The sequence below is a fragment of the Podarcis pityusensis genome (assembly GCF_964106645.2).
Source record: "Podarcis pityusensis genome assembly, chromosome: 15".
Classification (NCBI taxonomy): Eukaryota; Metazoa; Chordata; class Lepidosauria; order Squamata; family Lacertidae; genus Podarcis; species Podarcis pityusensis.
Window position 1 is genome coordinate 17,111,703 of NC_138040.1, and position 24,775 is coordinate 17,136,477.

Here is a 24,775-nt window from a genome sequence, read left to right on the forward strand (position 1 = left end):
ACAACATTCTAGGCAATACATTCATTTTAACCACAGCAATACGGCCCAGCAGTGAAAGCTTCAAATTTGACCAAATTTCTAAATCTTTTTTCACTTCAGCCCAACATTTTTCATAATTATCTTTAAATAAGTTCCCATTTTTTGCTGTCAAATTGATCCCCAAGTATTTAACTTTCTTAACCACTGTTAAACCTGTCTCATTCTGAAACCTCTCTCTCTCTATTGGTGTTAAATTTTTCTCTAAAACCTTAGTTTTTACCTTATTCAATTTAAATCCTGCGACTTGACCAAATTCTTGAATCAATTCTAAAACCCTTTTGATACTAGATTCTGGCTCCTGTAATGTCAGTACTAAGTCATCTGCAAATGCTCTCAATTTGTACTGTTTAGCTCCGACCTGTATACCTTTAACCAACTGGTCCCTTCTAATCATGTTCAGCAAAACCTCCAGGACCGAAATAAAAAGCAGTGGGGAAATTGGGCAACCTTGTCGTGTCCCTTTTTCTATCTTAAATTCTTCCGTCACCACATTATTTACAATTAATTTAGCCTTTTGTTCTGAATAAATTGCACTTATACCGTTTTCAAAGCCTTGGCGTACCCCCATACCCTGTAGGTTCTTCTTCATAGAACTCCAAGAAATAATGTCAAAAGCTTTCTCCGCGTCCACAAATATCAAAACTGCTTTAGTGTTTATATTCACTTCTAGTTTCTCCAAAATATCAATTATGTTCCTCATATTGTCAGACAAGTGTCTACCCGGGAGAAAGCCCGCTTGATCTTTATGAATCTCTTCCATCAACACTTTTTTCAGTCTCTTAGCCAAAATGTCTGCAAAAATTTTGTAATCCACATTAAGTAATGATATGGGGCGGTAGTTCTTAAGCTGCGTCTTTTCAGTCTCTGTTTTCGGTACAAGTGTAATATAAGCTTTTTTCCACGACTCACAAGTGTTATCTACCGGTAAGTCCTGTTAAAGAGCTCAGCAGTTTACAGCGGTCTTCTAGGTAGAACATAATTTTTCTCCAGTCTTTATTAAAATATTGGTCTTCCTGGTTTCTGATTTTCCCAGTCATTTTTGCCATCTCAACATAGTCCATCAGTATAGTTTGCCATTCCTTTCTGGTTGGGACCTTGTCGTCTTTCCATCTGTGGGCAAGTACTTTGCCATCTTAGGCTGGATCATGCTCCCTTAGAAGACACCTCATAAGTGGCTTCATGCACACGGCAATTTCTTCTGGTTCCCCAACATTTCCCTGACTGTCAGTTTCCACACTATATTTGAGATACTGGAATTATAGTGGAATATAGTGCTTATTTCCATATCATTTGCTTCCAGGGAAAAAAAATCCATTTGCAAATCCCATGGAACTGAAAACAGGTTCATTAGCATGGGAATTTGCAAAGAGCTAATTTCTCAAGCACCTCTAGTCATTGCGAGTGACCTCACAGTCTATTGCTATGCCTAGGGCTCACTTTGAGGTCATGTGACCTGGATGGTGGAACTTAGATCACTGACTCCTCCTTGAGTTCTTGATGGAAGAAAGGTGGGAAATAAACGTTATAAAAATAAATAGAGAAATAAATATTGTGGTTTTAGGGTAGGCTCAATGGGTAGTCCCAATTCCAAGAGCATTTAAAATATATTTGCAAAAGAACAGATGTGGGGAAAACAGAAAAACTCTTTCATATCCTTTATGTCTCCATAGAGGCCTCGTTTATTAGTTCATTGACCTTTGCCACAGCTCTGTCTCCCTACACAACTGTTGAAATTCTAATGCAGAGATATATATGCATTTTGGTTACCTTGATCACATCCATGCATGCAGAACCATCACATCTGGGCGACCTAGATGCCAATTTTGGCATCCTTCGGCTTCTCATTTTTTCCAACTTTTAGTTCTCCACCTTCCCACATCAGTTTTCAATTTTAAAAATCCTCATGAAAAATTATTAGCATTTTCATGCATTTCCCCCCCTAATAATATTCACATTTTTTTGGTATGCAGTTCTGACTAATATGCACATTTTTTTGCAGGGCATTTCCCCATTTTTGTATGCTGTTTTTACTAATATATGCATTTTCACGCACACTTTACCCTTGCATCTAATTGCCTTGCAAATTTTGGAGATGGCGGGTGTTCCGGTTTGTGTATAGTTTCAGAAAGTGTGAATCAGGATTAGGGTTGCATTTTCAGTGCAAACTGGATTTAATTTCACCCTAGGTGTGGAACTTGGGCTGCAATCCTAGACATAATTTTCCTGGGGCTTACTTCTGAGTAGACACCATCAGTTGTGCAAAGCAGTAGACAGTTGGCAGCAAGTGAAAGGGTTACGTGATCCACACTCCCATTCTCACCCATTCTACAATGGGGGGGGGGAGTCTCCTGGCATTTCTCCCTAACAACTGGAAGACTTGGCAGAGAGCTGAATGTTGGCTCTCTTATGCTTAAAGCAAGAATTGTCTCCACAGGCATGTCAATGGGGTCCCCTTGCCCAATGAGCTTGATCCTGGCTGGAGCTGGTGGGCAGCTGAGTCCAGCAGAATTGGACAACACTACATTGCCTACCCCCCACTACATTGATGGGAGAAGATCTTGTATGGAAACATATTAAAATCATAGAATTGTAGGGCTGGGAGGAACCCCAATTCTGTAATGAAGGGTTCCTGGCAGATGGTCACCCAATTTCGGGCAATACATTTCACCATCCAGCATTCTCTGACCAAGTCAGCCATCCTGCACCAACTGTTACAACAGGAATCTTACGTGTTTTGTTACTGATTGCAGATTTTTGTGATTGCAAATTTTGAGGTCAACACCTAAACCAGTGTGTCAAATGGAGTTTTCTCTCATTTCCCTGAGTGCAGTCATCCCTTTTTCATCTTTGGTCTGCGTTAATCATATCAAGACTGTGCTCAAAGCACCAAAATCCCCACGAATGTGAAACGCCAACCGATTTCCTATACTCATTGCACTCAGACGTAGGAGGAATAGGATGCGGAGTTTGGGCACAAAGAGCATTGAAGTGTTTAGGTTTGCATTCAAGCTTCTGCCTTGCAAAACCTTTGAGGGAAACCTGAAAAGGACTCTATCTGGTCTGCTTGCTTGTAATTATTGTAATTATTATTTATTGCATTTGGATCCCACATTTTTCTGTGAGGTAGGTCAGGTTGAGAGGCGGTGACTGCTGGCCCAGGATGACCCAGTGAGCTTCATGGCTGAGTGGGATTTGAACCCTGGTCTCTGCCAGGTCCTACTCTGACCCTCTAACCACTACACCACCCTGCCTCTCTTTATGCCCTCCAAAACCTCAGGATAGCCTACATGATTATCCCTCTCACTCTGTCCTCACAATAACTTTGTGAGGTCAGCTAGGGTATGCGTGAGTGGCCGACCCAAAGTCACCTTCTAAGCTGCCTGCCTGAGCCTGGATTTGAACCCTTGGCTCAATGAATACTTTAAGCAGAAGCCCTTATGCATTCAGCTGGAAAGTTTTTTTTTAATTGTTTTTATTAAAGATTTTCGTAGCTTATGAAAGTTACATGCATTGTCTCTATTTTCAGATCGTAAAATCCTTTCTACAGATCAGTTATATTCGATGTGAGACTTTAATGTTGAGGAAATGGAGCAATAACAACTTCACCCTTTCAGACAAAATAACCGTGATCAAAACATGATCACCCTCCCAAAATTAACCTCCCTATTCCAACCCCTCCCAATCTGGATTCCCCCAACCTACCTCCATAAATGGCAGCGGGGGAAACTACACTTGTTTATTTTCTCACACAAAAAACCCAAGGATAAACTGAAATGAAAATGTTCTTCAGTTGTTTCTGGAAAGTACAACAAAGGGGGTGCCTGTTGCATCCCAACAAAGATGCTGTTCTGCAGAACTAGGACATCGGGAAGATTTTGTACCCCGTGATCACTGCAGGATCCTTGGACTGGATCTTTCCCTTGAAGGGAAACTAGTTTATTCCTCTGACCATTGTCCCACCCTCCTTGGAAGTGAACGACACATTGCTGTGTTAACTTTGGGTCTGCGCCCAGCATGGTCTGAACCCCCTCCCCCAAACCAACATTCCATCCCACCCTGCGACCCACCAAGCCCCTCCAGGGGACACCCTTTTGCTCTTTTGCAGATTGGAACATTAATGAATCTTTTTGTGGAAAATGAGATCAGCCAAGCCCGCCTCCCCCAACAGAAGTTTCGGCGGTTTGAAGCTGGATTTTCAATCCCCCACGGTGCGATTGGGACTGACAAAGAAAATAGCTTGATGTAATCCCATTGAGATGTTTTTGTTGGAATGCCACGAGAGGACTCGTTCACAACGCGCGCACACACAAAAAGAAAGTCTATACTCCTGCCACCGTGACACACACTCGTAGAAGTGCGTGGAGGCAAGCTGGCCAGCGTGGAGCCGAAGGCTGGACTGGGTGTGGAAAGAAAACACAGACGCTTGCCAGCCCAGTGGGGGCAGCAGATTTGGGCTGGGCTGCCAAATGTGGGGGGCCAGTCAGGGGAGAGACGCAGAGGAGTTCAAGGGAAGGACATATTTGTGGAGGAGGCCAACCAGTGGATTGCCAAATAACTCGAGGTGGGCAGCACTAATATTGTCCACCCCAGGGCACAGCTAGAAAGACAAATGATGGTTTCCTCCCACTTCCCCAAAGAGAGGGATGGAGATGGCCTGGAATAATTCGTGGTGGTGTATAGATTCATCACACAGTTGTCCAGGGGACAGTTGCTGGATCAGGGCAATGGCCCATCTAGTCCAGCATTCTGTTCTCACAGTGGCTGACCAGATGCCTGGAGGAAGTCAGCAAGCAGGATTCATGTACAAGAGTACTCTCTCCTGTCTATGGGTGCCAATTTGAATAAAATAGGGGGGGAGGTAAGCTCTGCCCCACACAATCAATCATAAGACGTGACATACTCATTTGAATGGCAATGCCCATTAATTCTGGGGGAGGACCATCCTCCTCAAATATTTTATTGGGTGGCCCCAAAGGGACCTCAGCCCCTAGGTGTTGGCTCCTATGGTTTCCACAAATGGTATTCAGAAGCATTGCTGCCTTCAGCTGTGGAGGCAGAGCAGAGCCATCGTGGCTAATAGCCATTGACATACCCTCCAACATTTCGCCAAGAAAATAGGGACGTCCCATTCCATAATGATAATTTTACTATTTGTACCCCACACATCTTACTGGGTTGCCCCAGCCACTCTGGGTGGCTTCCAATATACGTAAGAACATAATAAAGCATTAAACTTTTTTTGAAAACTTCCCTATACAGGATTGCCTTCATATGGCTTGGGGGTCAGATAACTCCATGCCCTCCAACATTTCTCCAATGAAAATAGGAACATCTTAAGGAAAAGGGGGACATTCTGGGATCAAATCAGAAATCAGGGTGGCTTCTCTAAATCAAGGACATCCCTGGAAAGTACGGACAACTTGGAAGGTCTGCACTGATAGCCTTCTCCACCCGTTGAAAGCACATTGAAAGGGCGTTCTTTCAAAAAATTCCAGGCCCTGTCGTTGAGGGTTGGTAGTAATGGTAACTCCAAGAGGGGGAATACTACAGTTCCCAGAATTCTCTGAGGGAAAGAATGAGCTTTGGAAGTGCTTTAAAGGGATAGTGTGTGCACAACCTCAGTCTTTCTTCAGGGACATCATCAGTCAAAAAACAACACATTGCATCATTTACAGAAGACAACAGGAAGCCAATGGGATTATTGGAGCAGTGGTGGCATGTGTTGTAACCCTTTGGTATTACATGCCCCCAGCAGGAGACAAGCTGCTGAACGTGTTACATGAATTCACAGCACCAGGAAGCTGCCATGACAAAGATCTTCAGGGTTTAGGCAGGAGTCAAAACCAGCACTTTGAATTGCTCTGGTGAACGACCTGGCCACTGAATTCTGCACTAGCTGAAGTTTCCGAACTGTCTTCAGAGGCAGTCCTATGTATAGCGCATTGCAGTAATCTAACCTTGAGGTTACCAGAGTGTAGACAACAGTAGTTGGGCTACCCCTGTTCAGATAGGGGCATAGCTGGGCCACCAGCCGAACCTGATGGAAGGCACTCTGGGCCACTGAGGCCACCTGAGCCTCGAGCGACAGCAAAGGATCCAGGAGGACCCCCAAGCTACGAACCTGCTCTTTCAGAAGAAGTGTAACCCCATCAAGAGCAGATGATCTCCCACCCATCCAGTCTAGGGAACCACCCACTAACAGTGCCTCAGTCTTATCTGGATTGAGTTTCAGTTTGTTGGCTCTCATCCAGTTCATTACTGAGGCAAGACTCTGGTCCAGCACTTCCACTGCCTCACTTGCAGATGTAAAGGTGAAACAGAGCTGAGTGTCATCAGCATACTGCTGACAATGTACTCCGAACCTCTGGATAACCCCACCCAGCGGTTTCATGTAGATGTTAAACAACGTGGGGGATAGGATTGAGCCCTGCAGAACCCCACATTGAAGGTGCTACGGGGCTGAAAAGCATTTCCTAAGCAACACTGTCAGGGAACAACCATCCAAGTAGGACTGGAACCACCGCAAAGCAGTGCCACCCACCCCTAGTTTGGAGAGTTGCTCCAGAAGGATACCATGGTTGATGGTATTGAAAGCCACTGAGAGGTCAAGAAGAATTGACAGGGACATATTTCCTTTGTCTCTCTCTCAACAGAGGTAATCATACAGGGCAACCAAAGCAGTTTCTGTGCCAAAACCGAGCCTAAAATCCAATTGAGATGGATCCAGAAAATCAGTTTCTTCCCAAAGCACCTGGATTTGGTCTGCAACCACTCTCTCCAGAACCTTGCTCAGGAAAAGAAGATTGGCAACTGACTGGTAGTTAGTTAGGTTTTCTGAATCCAGGGAAGGTTTCTTAGGGAGTGGTTTTAGCACTGCCTCCTTCAAACAGGCAGGGATCACCCCCTCTCGTAAAGAGGCATTGATCACCTCCCTGGCCCAGCCACCTGTTCCCTCCCTGATGGTTTTTACCAGCCAAGAGGGGCAAGGGTCTAGAGCACTAGTGGTCGCCCTGACCGATCCGAGCACCGTGTCCACATCCTCAAGCCTTACCAACTGAGCCTGAATCTTTAACTGGGCCCACGAACATCCTCAAATTGCATTCTTTCTCTTCCTGTGACTTTTTCTTTAGGCAGTCCTATTTGTTTTTGATTGTCCCCCCCCCCTTTAGTCTTCAATAAAACATCTCATGCTGGAAGTGAATGTTTTGGTGTTTGAACCAGACTCTATCAGCAACACCTTGTGAATGTTTCCTAGTGGGCTTCCGCTAATTGTTCTGGAAATGGCATTGGGATAAGGAAACAGGATGCTGCAACACAATGCTTATGAATGTAGGTGGAATAATAGCGTCACGAGTTGGTTTAAGAAAAATAATGAATGGGCATTGCTTGTAGATGGTGGATCAACATAGCAGACTTCAGAAGCGGCTACGTATGTCCCTCAGCTTCTCTGAATGAGTTGTATAGACTGGTGGCTTCCCAACTGTGTTCCTGGGGAACATTTTGTTCCTGGTTGAGAAGATCAGTCATGACAGACAAGATTCCCTGGGAGATAGGATGTCCAATACTGCTGGGCTTTTCTTATAACGGTCAACCCACAAGGTAGCACTGGGTTCATTCTAAGGCATATTTTCATCTAGTGTGGGATGGGATTCAAAATTCAGTATGAGCACATGTTTCCATGGATAAAGTCTTAAGTTCAACCCATAATATCTTCCGTTAGTGGTAATGAGGGAGACTTCCAGCTGAGACCTTGAAGAGCCCACTGCCTCTTTGAGTGGACCAGCCTTCCCTTGACCCTCCAGATGTTTGGGACTTTGGTTTCCGTTATGCCTTACCTTTGGGCATGTTGGCCGGGACTGATGGGAGTTGTGGTCCCACAACATCAGGAGGCACCGGGTTGGAGAAGGCTGGAATAGAGAATACTGGTTGAGATGGGCAAACAGCCTGAACTTCTGGGGGAGTTGTGGTGAGTAGGGGTGTGGTCTCTGAAGCCATCTCTGTGACCTCCATGGTGATTCATGAGCTTTGCCTAACCATTCTCCCGCTGAGGTTGCATGGGTAGCCTCAAGCTTCAGGGCAAAAATTAGCAGAACTGCAACGGGAGAGTGTTTCTGGAAGGATCCATTTGTGTGAGGTACTGAGGCAAGAGAAACAACAGCAAATTAGAACAGAGAGTTCCTGCTAGTGTGCTCAGTCAGTGAGCACAAATGTGGAGATCTATGCCCAGGAACTGAATTGGAGTAGCCTATTGATAGATACTGTTAACTGGGGTGAGGAGATAAGTAACTGAAGTAGACATTACGTAGCACTGTGATCCTGACTGATAGAGTAGTAGTTTATTGGAAAATGAAGTTTTAGAATAAGGGTTGAGATCATTTGCAAGGGGTTCGGATAGTTTATAAGAAATTGTTGAGATACTAGTAAAATTCATGGTGGGGTTTGTGGAATATATTTATTAAAGGAATAGTGCAATGTTATTCAAAACGAAGGGATTGTGCAATATACATAGAAAGCTGTGCTTACTGTGGGTTGTGAATTTTATAGAGGGTCTGGAAGAAGTATCTGTGTATTTGAGGAATGCAATAAATAGATAAATGAAGATGGAACCTATTCAGGGAACCAGTCCTCATTAAGAACAAATCAATACAGAATAAAGATGACACCGAATATTCACAGAGTGTTAGTGAGTGTCCTCCAGGACATGAAGACGAGGTTTCATAATTTCAGTGATAATATTAAAGGCTTTGAAAAAGGATGAATTAGTAAATAAGAAAAAAAGATAAAAGCAGAAATAAAATTAAAATTAAATACGTTTGAGAGACGTTTTCTTTAAAAAGGATTTTAATCCATAATGGATAAATAAGGTATTTCAGAAAGCAGAAGTACACAGCAAAATTGTCACTGTTATGAGAAAAGTGGAAAAGATGAAAGAAGAAAACAGATTCACCGAAGCAGTGAGCAAGATTGATGAACCTTAGATAAGCATACAAGAAAGTCATTTAGCGGAAGAAGAAAACGAATGTAGTTGTGTTAACAGTGAGAACAGAGGCATTGAAGAGCTAAGCAGGTTGCTAGAAGAATTATTAGCAACCATCCTAGCAGGGGCGTAGCAAGGGGGGTGCGGTAAGTGCGGTCCGCCCCAGGTGTCCCCACTGAGGGGGGTGACAAAATGGTGGGCGGCAGTCACCACGGGGCCTGCAGCGCACACGAGCCACACATCTCTCCTGGGAGTGACATGGTGGCCACTGGCAGAGGAAGAGGAGTGCGGGGGGAGTGCACCGCCTCTGGCAGCACGATCCCGGAGGAGTGCCATCGCAGCTGCCCTTCTGCCCGGGCTGGGCGCTACGCCTCTACAGGCTGTGCGCCACACGCCCAGGACATGTGCCACCCCCGCCGCCCACCTGCTCTCCACCCCCGGTGCTGGAGCATGAAGCTCTGCCACTGGTAGTGGCTCCCCCTCAGCTGTAGGGCGGCTGAGTGGGAGGAGGCAGGCAGACTCCTCAGAGGCGCTGCAGTGCCCCCATGGGTGGCTGGCCCCACCCCCAGGCACCCGATCAGCTTTCTCCACCGCTGCATCCTAGGAACAAAAGTGGATCATTGTCAGTTGAGCCAAAATATACATACTGGGCCCATGAAAGTAGGCAAGTCCCTGGGGAGGAACTCACAGGTGCTTTGGTCTGGTCTTTTTTCACTCCTGCACAGCATTGAGCAAAGTCCCTAGTCCTCCGTCTGCTCTGCAGGATTTCTCAGGCCTCTGGGGCAGGTTTTGGGGGGCCAGGAGGGTCAAGCGGAGGACAGAGGAACCCTGTGGCGGTAACAGTTGTCTGCTCATGCTAGGTTGGATCTCAACCTTAATTTGGATTTTTTTTTGGGGGGGGGGGATCATTTCCACTGCTGAAATAATGCTATAGGTAAAGGACAGATCATCTCCTGCCACACTGGTGTGGCGCACCACACTCTTTGAGAACCACTGCTGTCGGTCAATCAGTGTGGAAAAGGGCTGACCCCACAGTGAGGCAGAGGGAGGCAACTGCCTCAGGCAGCCCATTCTGGGGTCCTTGAAGGGCAGCACTTAATTCATTGTTGTGTTTTTACTGCCATTGGGAAGTTTGTGCCTTGACTTGAGGAGGCGCCATTTGTTTACTTCATTCATCAACAGCTTCCTTTGGGGAAGGGGGTCAGAGTTCAGTGGCAGAGCTCGGGTCTTGCAGGCAGATGGTTCCAGGTTCCATCCCTGCCATCGCTGGAGAGTCTTTCCTGCAAGTCGGTGTGTAGACAGTGCCGACCAAGATGAGCCAATGGCCTGACTCAGTCCAAGGCAGCTTCTTGTGTTTCTTCCTATGAAGCACCTCAAAGCACTTTCGCAATGAAGAACGGCATCTTTAACATAAAAAGTCACAACAAAGCATGCGGCGTATTCACATATCAAAACAACAGTTAGCTCCTCCAAATGCCTTCCACGCCGGCTCTGTTTCGAGAGAGGAAGTTTGGAAATGGTCGGCTTGGTTTTGTTCAAAAGGACATTTGATGTCCTCTGTGGTTCTGCGTCTTTTTATTTCCTTCTGATGTGGCGTGCTAACAAAAGGTAACCTTCTGACCGGAGAGTCGTCCTTTCATATTCCCCCTCACCCCACATTTGTTTATCCTTTCTGAATGGGGAAATCAAACCGCAGGACCGTCGGACAGAGCGTCTCTTGGTCTGGCTGGGCATGTGGCTAGAGAGGCTTCTAAACTTTCCTGCACCAGGAATAAAAACCAAAGCTTCGGGAAGCGAAAAGGACTTAACGCTCAAGCTTCAGATTAAATCAGAGAAGCGAACAGGGCTGCAGATGGAGATGGATTTTATTCGGAATAATTTGCCATGTTTCTCAGCCCAGCCAGCTCCACATCAATCGCTTAACCCTTCTCATCTCTATGGGGCACTGGGAGGCAGTTGCCTCAGGTGGCAGGTGTTGGGCAGCTACAACAGGAGCAGAAGCCCTCCAGCTGTTCTTCCTGAGGACCTGATCCCTTCTGTGGGAGGGGAGAGCTGTGCATGCTCCTCACACACTAGACTTCTGATGAAGGATGCTACCTAGTCACTAGTGTCAAAGCAAGATCAAACTGTTGATCCAGTGGGTTTCTGTGAACAGATTAGGGGTGGAGAAGGGGAACACAGCATCTTGTCCTTGACCTCAGGCAGCAAAATGTCTTGGGCCAGCCACACAACCGATTAAGACCACTTCGCCTGTGTGCCTGGGGCAGGGGACAACTTTGGTATTGCAGAGGGGAGGGTTAAATACCCACCGAATCTGCAGTCTCTCTCCCACCCCCATTGCTCAGCTGATTGGCAGGGAACAACTGATTGGCAGGAGAAAGAAGACTGCAGCCCATTTGCAGTGAGATGGATGAATGAGGAAAGGGGAAATGCATGGCCATCATTTGAGCAAATCAGAATAAAGTTTCCATGTCACATAACTTTGGCTGATTAGCAAGAGTGGGACACCACGAGTCACGTAAAATTGGGCACTGCCTCGCATGTGTCCTGTGGGCAACTGTTTGCCCACCTTTGAACTAGACACAAAAAGGAAGGACGTGCTTCTCAGACAGTACATGCATATTAACTGGAGAATGTGCATATTACCCAGAGAATGTTCAAAACCCTTTTTCAGATGCATGCATTATATCCAAGGCCTGTTGGAGATCGTGTCTGTTGACTGGATAATGTATAAAATGTTATTGAGATATGCATGATCCTCATTCCCTTTTTTGGAGACTATGTACACTGACTGGGAAATGTGCACAATTCCCTCTATAGGGCATGTTAAATGTGCATAATAGCCTGTTGCAGACCCTCCAAGTGTCCGTATTTTTCAGGGACAGTCCCAGATTTACAGAAGCTGTCCCAGTTTCTGATTTGATCCCAGAATGTCCTGCTTTTCCTTTGTTGTTGTTTAGTCGTTTAGTCATGTCCGACTCTTCGTGACCCCATGGACCAGAGCACGCCAGGCACTCCTGTCTTCCACTGCCTCCCGCAGTTTGGTCAGACTCATGTTTGTAGCTTCGAGAACAATGTCTAACCATCTCATCCTCTGTCGTCCCCTTCTTCTTGTGCCCTCAATCTTTCCCAACATCAGGGTCTTTTCCAGGGAGTCTTCTCTTCTCATGAGGTGGCCAAAGTATTGGAGCCTCAGCTTCACGATCTGTCCTTCCAGTGAGCACTCAGGGCTGATTTCCTTAAGAATGGATACGTTTGATCTTCTTGCAGTCCATGGGACTCTCAAGAGTCTCCTCCAGCACCATAATTCAAAAGCATCAATTCTTTGGCGATCAGCCTTCTTTATGGTCCAGCTCTCGCTTCCATACATCACTACTGGAAAAACCATAGCTTTTACAATACGGACCTTTGTTGGCAAGGTGATGTCTCTGCTTTTTAAGATGTTGTCTAGGTTTGCCATCGCCTTTCTCCCAAGGAGCAGGAGTCTTTTAATTTCGTGGCTGCTGTCACCATCTGCAGTGATCATGGAGCCCAAGAAAGTAAAATCTCTCACTGCCTCCATTTCTTCCCCTTCTATTTGCCAGGAGGTGATGGGCCCAGTGGCCATGATCTTCGTTTTTTTGATGTTGAGCTTCAAACCATATTTTGCGCTCTCCTCTTTCACCCTCATTAAAAGGTTCTTTAATTCCTCCTCACTTTCTGCCATCAAGGTTGGGTCATCTGCATATCTGAGGTTGTTGATATTTCTTCCAGCGATCTTAATTCCGGCTTGGGATTCATCCAGCCCAGCCTTTCGCATGATGAATTCTGCATATAAGTTAAATAAGCAGAGAGACAATATACAGCCTTGCTGTACTCCTTTCCCAATTTTGAACCAATCAGTTGTTCCATATCCAGTTCTAACTGTAGCTTCTTGTCCCACATAGAGATTTCTCAGGAGACAGATGAGGTGATCAGGCACTCCCATTTCTTTAAGAACTTGCCATAGTTTACTGTGGTCGACACAGTCAAAGGCTTTTGCATAGTCAATGAAGCAGAAGTAGATGTCTTTCTGGAACTCTCTAGCTTTCTCCATAATCCAGCGCATGTTTGCAATTTGGTCTCTGGTTCCTCTGCCCCTTCGAAATCCAGCTTGCACTTCTGGGAGTTCTCGGTCCACATACTGCTTAAGCCTGCCTTGTAGAATTTTAAGCATAACCTTGCTAGCATGTGAAATGAGTGCAATTGTGTGGTAGTTGGAGCATTCTTTGGCACTGCCCTTCTTTGGGATTGGGATGTAGACTGATCTTCTCCAATCCTCTGGCCACTGCTGAGTTTTCCAAATTTGCTGGCATATTGAGTGTATCACCTTAACAGCATCATCTTTTAAAATTTTAAATAGTTCAGCTGGAATATCATCACTTCCACTGGCCTTGTTATTAGCCGTGCTTTCTAAGGCTCATTTGACTTCACTCTCCAGGATGTCTGGCTCAAGGTCGGCAACCACACTACCTGGGGTGTACGAGCTATCCATTTCTTTCTGGTATAGTTCCTCTGTGTATTCTTGCCACCTCTTCTTGATGTCTTCTGCTTCTGTTAGGTCCTTTCCACTTTTGTCTTTTAATATGGTAATCTTTGTATAAAATGTTCCTTTCATATCTCCAATTTTCTTGAACAGATCTCTGGTTTTTCCCATTCTGTTGTTTTCCTCTATTTCTTTGCATTGCTCGTTTAAGAAGGCCTTCTTGTCTCTCCTTGCTATTTTTTGGAAATCTGCATTCAATTTCCTGTATCTTTCACTATCTCCCTCGCATTTTGCTTGCCTTCTCTCCCCCGCTATTTGTAAGGCCTCGTTGGACAGCCACTTTGCTTTCTTGCATTTCCTTTTCATTGGGATGGTTTTCATTGCTGCCTCCTGTATAATGTTACGAGCCTCCATCCATAGTTCTTCAGGCACTCTGTCCACCAAATCTAAATCCTTAAACCTGTTCCTTACTTCCACTGTGTATTCATAAGGGATTTGACTTAGATTGTATCTTACCGGCCCAGTGGTTTTTCCTACTTTCTTCAGTTTAAGCTTGAATTTTGCTATAAGAAGCTGATGATCTGAGCCACAGTCAGCTCCAGGTCTTGTTTTTGCTGACTATATAGAGCTTCTCCATCTTTGGCTGCAGAGAATATAATCAATCTGATTTCGATGCTGCCCATCTGGTGATGTCCATGTGTAGAGTCGTCTCTTGTGTTGTTGGAAAAGAGTGTTTGTGATGACCAGCTTATTCTCTTGGCAGAACTCTATTAGCCTTTGCCCTGCTTCATTTTGCTCTCCAAGGCCAAACTTGCCAGTTGTTCCTTTTATCTCTTGATTCCCTACTTTAGCATTCCAATCCCCTATAATGAGAAGAACATCCTTCTTTGGTGTCATTTCTATAAGGTGTTGTAAGTCTTCATAGAATTGCTCAATTTCAGTTTCTTCAGCACCAGTGGTTGGTTGGTGCATAAACTTGGATTACTGTGATGTTAAAAGGTCTGCCTTGGATTCGTATCGAGATCATTCTATCATTTTTTGAGATTGCATCCCAGTACAGCTTTCGCCACTCTTTTGTTGACTATGAGGGCCACTCCATTTCTTTTACGGGTTTCTTGCCCACAGTAGTAGATATGATGGTCATCCGAACTGAATTCGCCCATTCCTGTCCATTTTAGTTTACTGATGCCCAGGATGTCAATATTTATTCTTGCCATCTCATTTTTGACCACATCCAACTTACCAAGGTTCATGGTTCTTACATTCCAGGTTCCTATGCAATATTTTTCTTTACAGCATTGGACTTTCCTTTCGCTTCCAGGCATATCCGCAACTGAGCGTCCTTTCGGCTTTGGCCCAGCCGCTTCATCAGCTCTGAATCTACTTGTACTTGTCTTCCACTCTTCCTCAGTAGCATGTTGGACGCCTTCCGACCTGAGGGGCTCATCTTCCAGCGTCATAACTTTTATATGCCTGTTGCTTTTCCTTAGGACGTCCCTATTTTCATTGAATAACTGTTGGAGGGTATGGTAGGATGTCTCTATTTTCGTCGGATAAATGTTGGAGGGTATGGAGTTATCCAACCCCAGAGTCATCTGAAGGCAGCCCTGTATAGGGAAGGTTATTTTTAATGTTTAATGTTTTGTTATGTTATGTATTTGGGAAGCCACCCACAGTGGCTGGGGCAACCCAGTCAGATGAGTGGTGTATAAATAGTACAGTTGTTATTATAGAATAGGACATCCCTATTTTCATTGGAGAAATGTTGGAGGCTATGCAGTTGTTTATGCTCATTAGCAACTTCACAGGCATTGTACCTAACTGTGTGCTTCATTTAACCTCTCAACTTTGCATGCGAGACAAAACCTCTTAGCAAAATTCAATATATTGTTGAGAAGGAAGAGTGAAGTCTGTTGCACGAGCAGAAGTCTGGCCTGCTCACATGCAGAAGGTGTTGGGTACTATTATTACTTTGCCTTGGATGCTTTAGTTGAGATTCCTGGAGGTTGCAGGAGGTTGGATTAGAATCAGGCACGTCCTACAGGTAGATCGTGATCTACCGGTAGATCACTGGACGTCTGTGGTAGATCACTGGTAGATCACTGGCTCCTCCCAAAGAAAAAAGGGGGTAGATCACCGCCAGTTTTTAACTCTGTGAGTAGATTACAGCCTCCAGTCTCTTGGGAGTTGGCCACCCCTGGATTAGATTATCCTTGGGGTCCCTTCCAACTTGATGATTCTATGTTCCCCTCCAGGTTGCTAGCATTTTGTGGAAGGGATTCATAAATTTAGGTTTGTGAAATTAAAGTACAGCTTTCACACCAGCACAACTAATTTACTTCTTTTTTAAAAAAACAAACAAACAACAAACTGGGTTTTTTGTGGTTAGGAAAGCAATGCAGAAATGCACCCCAAGGTGAATGAATGACGAAAGGGGAGGTGCATGCCCATCATGTGAGTAAATCAGAATAAAGTCTCCTTGCCATATAACTTTGGCTTTAAACCAGAAAGAATGCTCAGTGGTGAGCAAACATAGTCTAACCTCTCTGTATGTTTTGTGCAAGCAAACCAGCAGGACGAAGGCTCAGTGAACAAGTCACCAGTAGGAGCCCCTTCTTCCAAAGACCTAATGGGTTCATGACTTCCCTCCTTTTCTTGCCCTTTAAATTCTGGCTGCAAGGGAGACAGAAAGTAGAGAAAGCTGCTTTCTGCTTTCTGCAATGCAACGTGCTTCACTTATTTATTCGTCGAGGAAGTGGTTTGGTTTGCAAAGTAGCCAGTTCTTGAAACCATCTTCTCCCTGGCCCCGAGCATCTCCAGCTGAAAAGACCATAAAACCTGCTAAAACAATATTTACAACTGTGTCTGCAATATGCGACTGTGTATTTATAGCCTTGGGTCAATGCTGACAAATAGGGATGCCTAATTATTTCCCCCCAAAATGAAAGGAACAACAGAGGGGAGGGAGGGAGGGAGTGGGGAGAGAGAAAGCGAATCAATGCATGCACGCTTGGGGAGAGAGAGAGAGAGAGAGAGAGAGAGAACATGCTTCTCTCTCCCCCCCCCCCCCCGGTCTGGTCTGTGGGCAATTGAGCGGCGCTGTAAATTGTTATGTACATACCAGATGTAAGTGAGCATTAAGGGGAAAGTGGGGCGTATTTGGTGGAAGAGGCAAGGCTCGGAGTCTTGAACTGATTTGCCAGCTCGGATCAATCCTGCACCAGGCCCAGGTGGTTCTTGTTGGGATTAGCATGACAAGTTTAGCCTGGCTGCCAAATCAGCTGCAACGGGTTTGGCTGCCTCTGCTCTGCTGCTCCAAACCAAGAACAGAGCACAGACGACTCTCCTGCACGGGAGGCTTTTCAGCAGAGGTTGGATGGCCATTGGTCAAGCATGCTTTAAGCTGCGATTCCTGCCTTGCAGGGGGTTGGACTAGATGACCCTCAGGGGTCCCTTCCAACTCTACAATTCTGTGATTAAGAAGGGATGTGTGTGTGTTCGGGGTTTTTTAAATTGTCTGTTTATGGATTTATTTCGAACCATTTTGCGTTCACTCTTCAGGCCACCCCTCCTTCCCTCCCTTCTCCTAAGAATATGCCTGAGCATCATTCCTTCATTGCAGGGAGTTCGACTAGGTGACATATTTGCTTCCTTCCAACTCTACAATTCTGTGATTCTATGATCAGGGCTAGGAGAGATTTACAGGGATGGGATGGACAGTGGATGGAAAATGGCAGCCTTACAGAAGTGAAACGGGTTTCAGAAGGGAGAGCTGAATGTTGCTCAGCTGGTTGCTGTTGATTTTTTGCTTTTTTTTAAAAAAAAGTGTGGTAAGATCTGTCTGTATACTCTGGACCAGCTCTGCACATCTCATGACCTACTGAGCTGATGAATCTAGATAAGTGGCCCTGCCAGATGGTTGTCAGTGTCAAGGCTGCTGCCTTTGCAGTCCCAACAAGACCAGGAGGTTTAAAGGAATTCTAAAAAGCAGCAGCAGCAACAACAACAGCAGCAACCAGGCCATATTTTTCCACCTTCAACATGACCGCGATGGGGGGGGGGGGATATTTTCCTGGCATAAAGATGAAGCAACAAGGAATGCTTTGCCTGTTTCACTGCTGGGAAGGTGAGGTGGACACTTATGCATTGTCAAAAAAGAGGAGGCTGTATCCAACCCTATTCGCCTTATTCAGAGTAGACCCATTGGCATTAATAGGCACAGCTAATGTAGGGCCATAAGTGGTCTCCTCTGATTAGAAGCTGGATATGGCTCAGGAAACGCATCCCCCCCCCAAAAAAGTCAAATGATGATACAGTTTTTGCATAGATTCTGCACAGGGGCTCTAACTTGGGCCCCAGGTTGTGGGTGCCCAATGGCACCCATGACATAGTGTGATATGATGCCGTGACATCAAGAAGCGCTTCTGAGGACTGGCAGGGCCTCCGACGTGATCTCCGAGGCCTTGCGCATCTTCCCCCGTGACTTCCGGGAAGGGCCTCTGACGTGACTTTCAGTAGAAGCCAGAAGTTGCATCGGAGCCTGTGCTGTGGACCCACAATTTTTTGTGTGGGTGCCTGGGCCCCTAGGGGCCCCTGTAGTTTGTGCCTATGATTCTGCATATTTAGACCTGGATCTAGGTGTGGTTGGAGAGTAAGGGCGTGTTGAGAGGTAAGGGACTATTCCCCCTCCATACTAATGAAGCTGTGCTGATGTAAATGGCTTTTGTGGGGTGAAGGTGGAAAGAGTTGTGAAAAGCACCACCACAACTTCACTGTGCTTGAAAACGGTAATATGAAACTCCCCGGCTGGAGCTGATGTCCAGAACATCTGGAGGGCAGCAGGTTGGCTAAGGCTGCTCTAAAACATTTTGACTGTCTATTTTTAAGAGTTATCTTCTTTTTTTATTTTTTTGTCGGTTTGTTCTTCACTTCCTGTTTCAGCAGATGTGCTTTGGTATGACGTCAGCTGGACGTTGGCTCCCAAATTGCAATCTGGCCAACACTTGATTCAAGGAGTCGTTTCAAAACACAGCTCAAAATTGCTTGGGCGGATTCTTCCGCAGAGGGCTCCTTTTGCCCTGAGAGGCATTCAGAAGTTCCAAAGTCAGGCCTGTTATTGTGAAGCAACAATCCCTGACGATGTGAGCCAGCCACCCCCTATATCTGATGGACTTAAGTGGTTCCCAAGTCAGTTGTGCGGAAGTCTTCGCCCCACCCAGGTCTGCAGGCTGCAGATAAAAACTCTGCCGCGCTTTCCTTGATTGCTTAGTCTGAGATGAAAGAGAAGTGAATTAAGAGCCCCAATCTGAATTATTCCCAGGGCTTTCTCACTTCCCTCTGAGTTCCCTTTAGCTCATCTGCTGCCTCCTGTGTGTAGTGCACTTATTCCACTGGAATATATACTTTAACCTTCCAAAACTAAGAGCATCATCGGCCACTTATCTCCAGGGATGGAGAAAACCACCAATTTTGTCTTTTCTCAGGCTTCTTATATTTTCAGTCTTCACCTTCGTCCACCCCATTTCCGCATCAGTTAGTAGGCAAAAACTGGCAAGCATTTTTGTGAGTATTTTTTCCTCATTGTGTGCATTTGGCAAACACTTCCCCAGAACGTCACGTCTTTGTGTACATTTGTCTCAACAATATATGCATTTTTGGTATGCCTAAGCTTTCACCTAAAATAATGCATTTTGGGACACAGTTTTTTTGGCTGGAGAACTAAACAAGCGCAATAAATAAACTTGCGCTGACAATTCGGAGAAGTGCGAATTTTGAAGGTTAGCAGCAACTGAGTTCACTTCCTGGTTCATGAAGTGCACCTTGGGTAGATTGGCAATAAAATGTGAATGGAATGAGAATCTCCCCACACCTTCCATGTGGTTGGTTTCCCTTTGGAATAGCTGTATGTAGACAGGAAACATGCATAATATGGCCCAGAGGGCAGAATTCAGTCTTCAATGAGTTTCAGTTTTGTTTATTTAAATTGAACAGTATATTTCTTTCTCTTATGACAGCCATCAAGTGTTTATGCCTGCAACCAAGTCTCAGAAGCCAGACGTTGATGGTGCTGGGATGTGTGGGTACAGTGGTCAGCGAATGGGGGCTTCAGCACCCCAATCAACTCTTTGCCCCTCCCCATCGCTAGCAAAAATAGACTAAATTGTGCCAGTTTTTATAACAAATTTAGGTCGCAGGATTCAACCTTCCTGGATGAAGGATCTTAATCTTTTGTGAGGTGAACTGTACACACAGCCAAGGAGCTAGGATAACAAGATGTCTAGATTTCAGGCTTTTAAAATTTGGCGTTGCGTTGGAAAACTCTAAGGACCCTTGGGTGGTTTCCTAGAAAGGATTGCTTTCTCTTGGAGATTAGACTATTTTTGTTGTTGTTTCGTAATCTACAAAAAATGTACACGCACAGGTGTGTAGCAGTGAGCTGCCACAAAAGGGGAAGAATTATCTTTAGCTCTGGTTGACCAGCTGGTGATATGTTTGCTTCTTCCACCTCATCCAGCACCTTCTACATGTTTTCTGTATGAATTCTTTCCATACCTCTGTGAGCTCTTAAGGTGTTTTTCCTAGTGACGCCCCACAATCGTCTCCCTATCCCCGCAGCCATAAAAGCGGCCGTCTTCTGTAGCGCCATGCAGCTGTCTTGGGGGGAGGCAGGGGGTCAGGGCGTGGTGCTGACAGTCCCAGGAACCTGGGCTATGTTCAGCTTGGCCACAGACAGAGCCCACAGCAATGTGCCAGGAATGCAGATCTACAAAATGGGGGAAAGCTAGAGAGCTGGCTCTCCACCAAGGGCAATAAAAGGCAAGAGGCAAGCACAAGGCCCCTCTCTCAAGTTCAGTCTGGCCAGCTTTACAAAGATCAGGACAGGCCATTGTGTTGCGGGGAAGGAACTTGCCTAGGTTGCTTCTAGCCTGACTGGGCGATAGAAGCCTCTTTATCTGCTGCTGTAGATTACTGAAGGAGCCCAGCTGGCAGGGACCCCAAAGGGTCCCTTCTTAAATTTTGATGCCCAAAATTGGATGCAATATTCCAGGTGTGATCTGACCAAGCAGGATAGAACGGGACTATTACTTCCCTTGATCTGGACACTTGATCTGTTGATACAGCCTAGAATAGCATTAGCTTGTTTTGCTGCTGCATCACACTGTTGACTCATGTTAAGCTTGTGGCCCACCAAGACCCCTAGACCCTTTTCCATATGTACTGCTAGTATGCCAGGTGTTCCCCAGCTTATATTTGTGCATCTGGTTCTTCCTGCCTAAGTGCAGAACCTTACATCTGTCCCTGCTGAAATTCATTTTCTTAGCTTGGGCCCACTTCTCCAGTCTGTAAAGGTCATTTTGAATTCTGATTCAATCTTCTGCGGCATTAGCTACCCCTCTCACTTTGGTGCCATCTTCAAATTTGACGAGCATTTGTTGCTGCATCTCCTTTGAGTATTTGGATGTTTACAAAGGTTGTCCAGGATTTTCAAAATGCTCAACATGCAAACGCTAAGAGTCACCAGAGTTGGGGCTTCCATCATAGCACAGCACACTCTATGCATTAGCATTTTCCAGTATGAGGTGAATCTTCTGCCATAAGCAGCCTTCTGCATCTGAAGCCATGCCAAACAAAAGGGCTGCTACTGTCATGGGGCCTGATTGACCAAACTGCCTCCACCAAGTGGTTTTTCATATGTCTCAGCCCTCAGTCAGATTGGGCTAAACTGTTGATTTTGGGTTCTTTCAGTTTCTCATTCTTCCAAACTCAAATTGCAAATTTGCAGTTTCGATTTCCAATCTTTCAGTTTGGGGGCGGGGAACACACACACATCCGCGCCAGCATTTTGGTGTAGATTTCTTCTAATTTCACATAATTTTGCAAGCTGTTTCCCCTGATAAAACGCTGTGGGCTTTTGTTTTGTTTTGCTATTTTGAATAATATAAATGATACTGATGGTGATGATAGCAATAGCAGCAGCAGCAGCAACAATTTAATTTAATTTTTTATACCTTGCTGGTTCCCCCAGCATATTTTAATACATATGATTTGGTTACAGAAGTGGACCAGATTCAGAGAATTGCAGATTTTGTAGGACAGCTGTCTTTTACTTCGCATATTGTTTTGGAAGGTGTGAATTAGGGAGATCTGCATTAAAATCTGAGCGTAACTGGATTTCACCCTCACTCTGAGCTCCTAGCTATTTCAACTCCAAAACCCTCTCCTGAAAAAGGGGAGGCTGTCGGTGAATCTTTTGCTCCTGGTTCCAGTAAGTTCCAGTTAAGAGCAAGAACCCAGGAGTTTCACTTAACAGTTGGGTGGAGGTGCAAAATATCTGATTCAATCTGCAACTCTGAGGCAAACGCTAGTTTCAGGTAAAGCCTGCCTGAGCAGCTGCTTGCCAGCTCAAAGAGGGAGCATAACTTGAGTTTCTAGTCTAGTTTTGACAACCATTTTTAATTTTGGGTTTCTTCTCTTTGGCATCCAGGAGGCCCTCTCCGTGGTGAGTGAAGATCAGTCCCTCTTTGATTCCACCTACGGCGCCGCTGCTCACCTCCCCAAAGCAGACATGACAGCCTCAGGGAACCCTGATTACGGCCAGCCCCACAAAATCAACCCTTTGCCTCCTCAGCAGGAGTGGATCAACCAGCCAGTCCGAGTCAACGTCAAGAGGGAGTACGAGCATATGAATGGATCCAGGTGAGGAGGGAGGGACAAACGGCTGTGCTATTTTTCTAGAAAAAGAGGTGCCGGAACTCACCATTAACACTAACCTTGTTTTCTTATAATGACAGTGGTGCTCACCTGACAGAATGGCAAAAAAGCCCTGACAAAATGTGTGAACAGGATGCCTTGGTACCAGCTTGGGATCCTGTGTGGGGAAGCTCAGAAAGGTACATAGAGGACATCCTCACCTCTGGAGTTCAAGTTGCACTCTCCTACTGCAGGGCCAACAGTCTTTTTTCCCCTCCTGAGGTGAAATGGGAAAGTGAAACCCTGCACAGACCCACACACACACACCCTTGCCAGCCTTGCTGCTTACTGGAGTTGTGTAGCTGTGGCTTCCAGGTTCTGGCAAAATCTCTGCAAGATCTCTCAGAGACCTCATGCGGCCTTCCCAAGACTCTGGTAAAGTTGCATGAGGCCTTCGCAAGATTTCACAGGACTGTCGCTAATTCTCCTCACTTCTCCAGCAGTGTGTGTGTGTGTGTGTGTGTGTGTGTGTAGTCTTCCCCTACATCAAGTAACCAATGCCAATCCCTCTTCCTGAAATAGAATTTGGTACTAGATAAGTGCCTCTGGCAACTGGCCATAACGTGGAAGGAAAAAAGGGAGAGCTTTTGCATGAAATTCCAGCACACACTGAAAAATAGTGATGGGGAACTTGCTCCCCCCCCCCATGCTGTTGCTGGACTACAACTCCCATCATCCACTGGTTTTTAGACTCCAGGATAAGGGTTTAGGGTTGTCAGTTTGAGATCCAGAGGTGCTACATACATATACAGGACAACTGCCTCTAGATATGTCAGGGGAATCAGAGCTGGCGCAGGGATGCCTTCAGCTTGCTCCATTTCTCTCCTATTTCCAGTCTCTGCCTCCCTTCTGCATCTGCTTAGTGCAGTATCCAATGAACATGTCCCATCAGGGCATGAATTTCTGCTTGTACAACAGAAATTCTGCCCCCTCCCAAGTGCTCTCTGAACTCTCCCCAAATTGCTCTGGAGTTTCAGGGGAATCCCTAGAACAGAGGTCACAGGAGGAGAAGAGAGGGGAGCTCCGTTGTGCAAGCACTGATGATATGAATTTTGTATCACTATTTTGGATGCAACCCCAGGACTTCATTTTTTGCACTCTGAGAAGAACAAGAGGAGAGCAGGCAAAGAGGACTTTGGGGCGGGGGCATGAGGACCATCCACGGCTGCGTCCCCTCTGCACCACAACCTGGAAAGCCAGCACCAGAGAACAAAATTGTGCTGCGACCTGCAAATTGCAGCGTGCTTCTTTGTAGAGCACAATTTCTCTCTTCTCCCCAGTAGTTTTGGCAAACTGGCCTTTGCCCCTCATAGAATTGTAGAGTTGGAAGGGACCCTCAAGGATCATCCAGCAATTCAGGAACTGCAGCGAAAGAATCCCAGACCGATGGCCATGCAACCTCTTCTTAAAAACCTCCAATGAATGAGAGCCTGCCACCTGCCACCTTTGTGATCCTTGCCAATCCCAATGCAAAGACAGCCAAATGGAGCCAGCAACTGTCAGGCCATAGGTCACCCTTTCCTACACTTTTCTTCAGAGGGGCTACAAACGGGCATCTTAGCTGTGGTGTGGTTTTGCCCTGATGGCGCTTTTCATCCCATGATCAGCAATGGGTGAAACTCGCCGCTGGCTTGCCGTTTAGCCTCCCTTGTAACGTTCTTCTTTCCTGCACCTCAAATGAGGAAATTCAGAAGCAGCGCCTGGAGGCAGATAAACAGAATTGGTGGCTCGTTCCGAGGAATCTTGTGCTCCAAAAGAAATGGGGACAATATGTCAGGCTCCATGAGCCAAGGCAATTTGAATTATTATCCTTCCAGCGAGAACCGGATAAATATTTTCTAGTGCCTGAGTCTGTGCCGGATTAGCAGCTGTTATTATTTTCTGCAAACAGGACAACTCTGTAAGAATAATGCCTGGTGCTTTGATTTTAAGGTTGCTATAGGATTATGAAACTATCGGGGTGGGAATGTTAACCCCGACACCTTAGAGACAGCAATGTTAATTCTGAGCTCTGCTGGCAAACTCCATATGCCTGTTCCTGGGATATTTTCTTTATTGAAACAATTTTTTTATCGTTGTTTTCAATAACCACAACAAGCAAACAAACAAAAACCAGACAGTAGGAATGTCAACCTTTATCATTCAAAAATAGGAATTAATAAAAGATTCCCAAGAGCAATCTTCAGCCCCAGAGGTTCTCAAACTCCTCCTACCTCCACAGACAACTGTGGATGGTTTTGGCGAATCACATAACAAATTTTCTGCCTGTTGTAGCCATTGTAATGCACTGTGCTAGGTGCTGTATGCGTTTAAATTATATTTAAATTACTTATTTTATTTCTTATGTAGGGTTGTATCGTATTACATTTTATTTACATCACCAGATTTATATACTGCTTGATGGTTAAAAACACACAAACAACTGGGAAAGTGATTTACAAAAAAATGCATTTCGTAGAATTTGTGAAGGTGGTGGTAGCAAGACCATTTCATTCTTCATTTTT

At 45.5% G+C, this 24,775-nt stretch overlaps 1 protein-coding gene across 4 annotated transcripts in view; it reads left to right on the forward strand.

Annotated features, from left to right (window-relative positions):
- Positions 1 to 24,775, forward strand: part of FLI1 (Fli-1 proto-oncogene, ETS transcription factor) — a 113,909-nt gene that overhangs the window by 49,889 nt on the left and 39,245 nt on the right. For 3 of the 4 annotated variants that reach the window (XM_080983573.1, XM_080983572.1, XM_080983574.1), the window contains exon 2: positions 22,006 to 22,217. In XM_080983573.1, coding sequence (XP_080839699.1) covers positions 22,087 to 22,217 — 131 coding nt within the window. In that variant the 5' untranslated portion in view covers positions 22,006 to 22,086. Of the gene's footprint in view, positions 1 to 22,005; positions 22,218 to 22,315; positions 22,412 to 24,775 lie in introns of those variants that run through there. The other variant, XM_080983575.1, reaches the window with a different exon arrangement.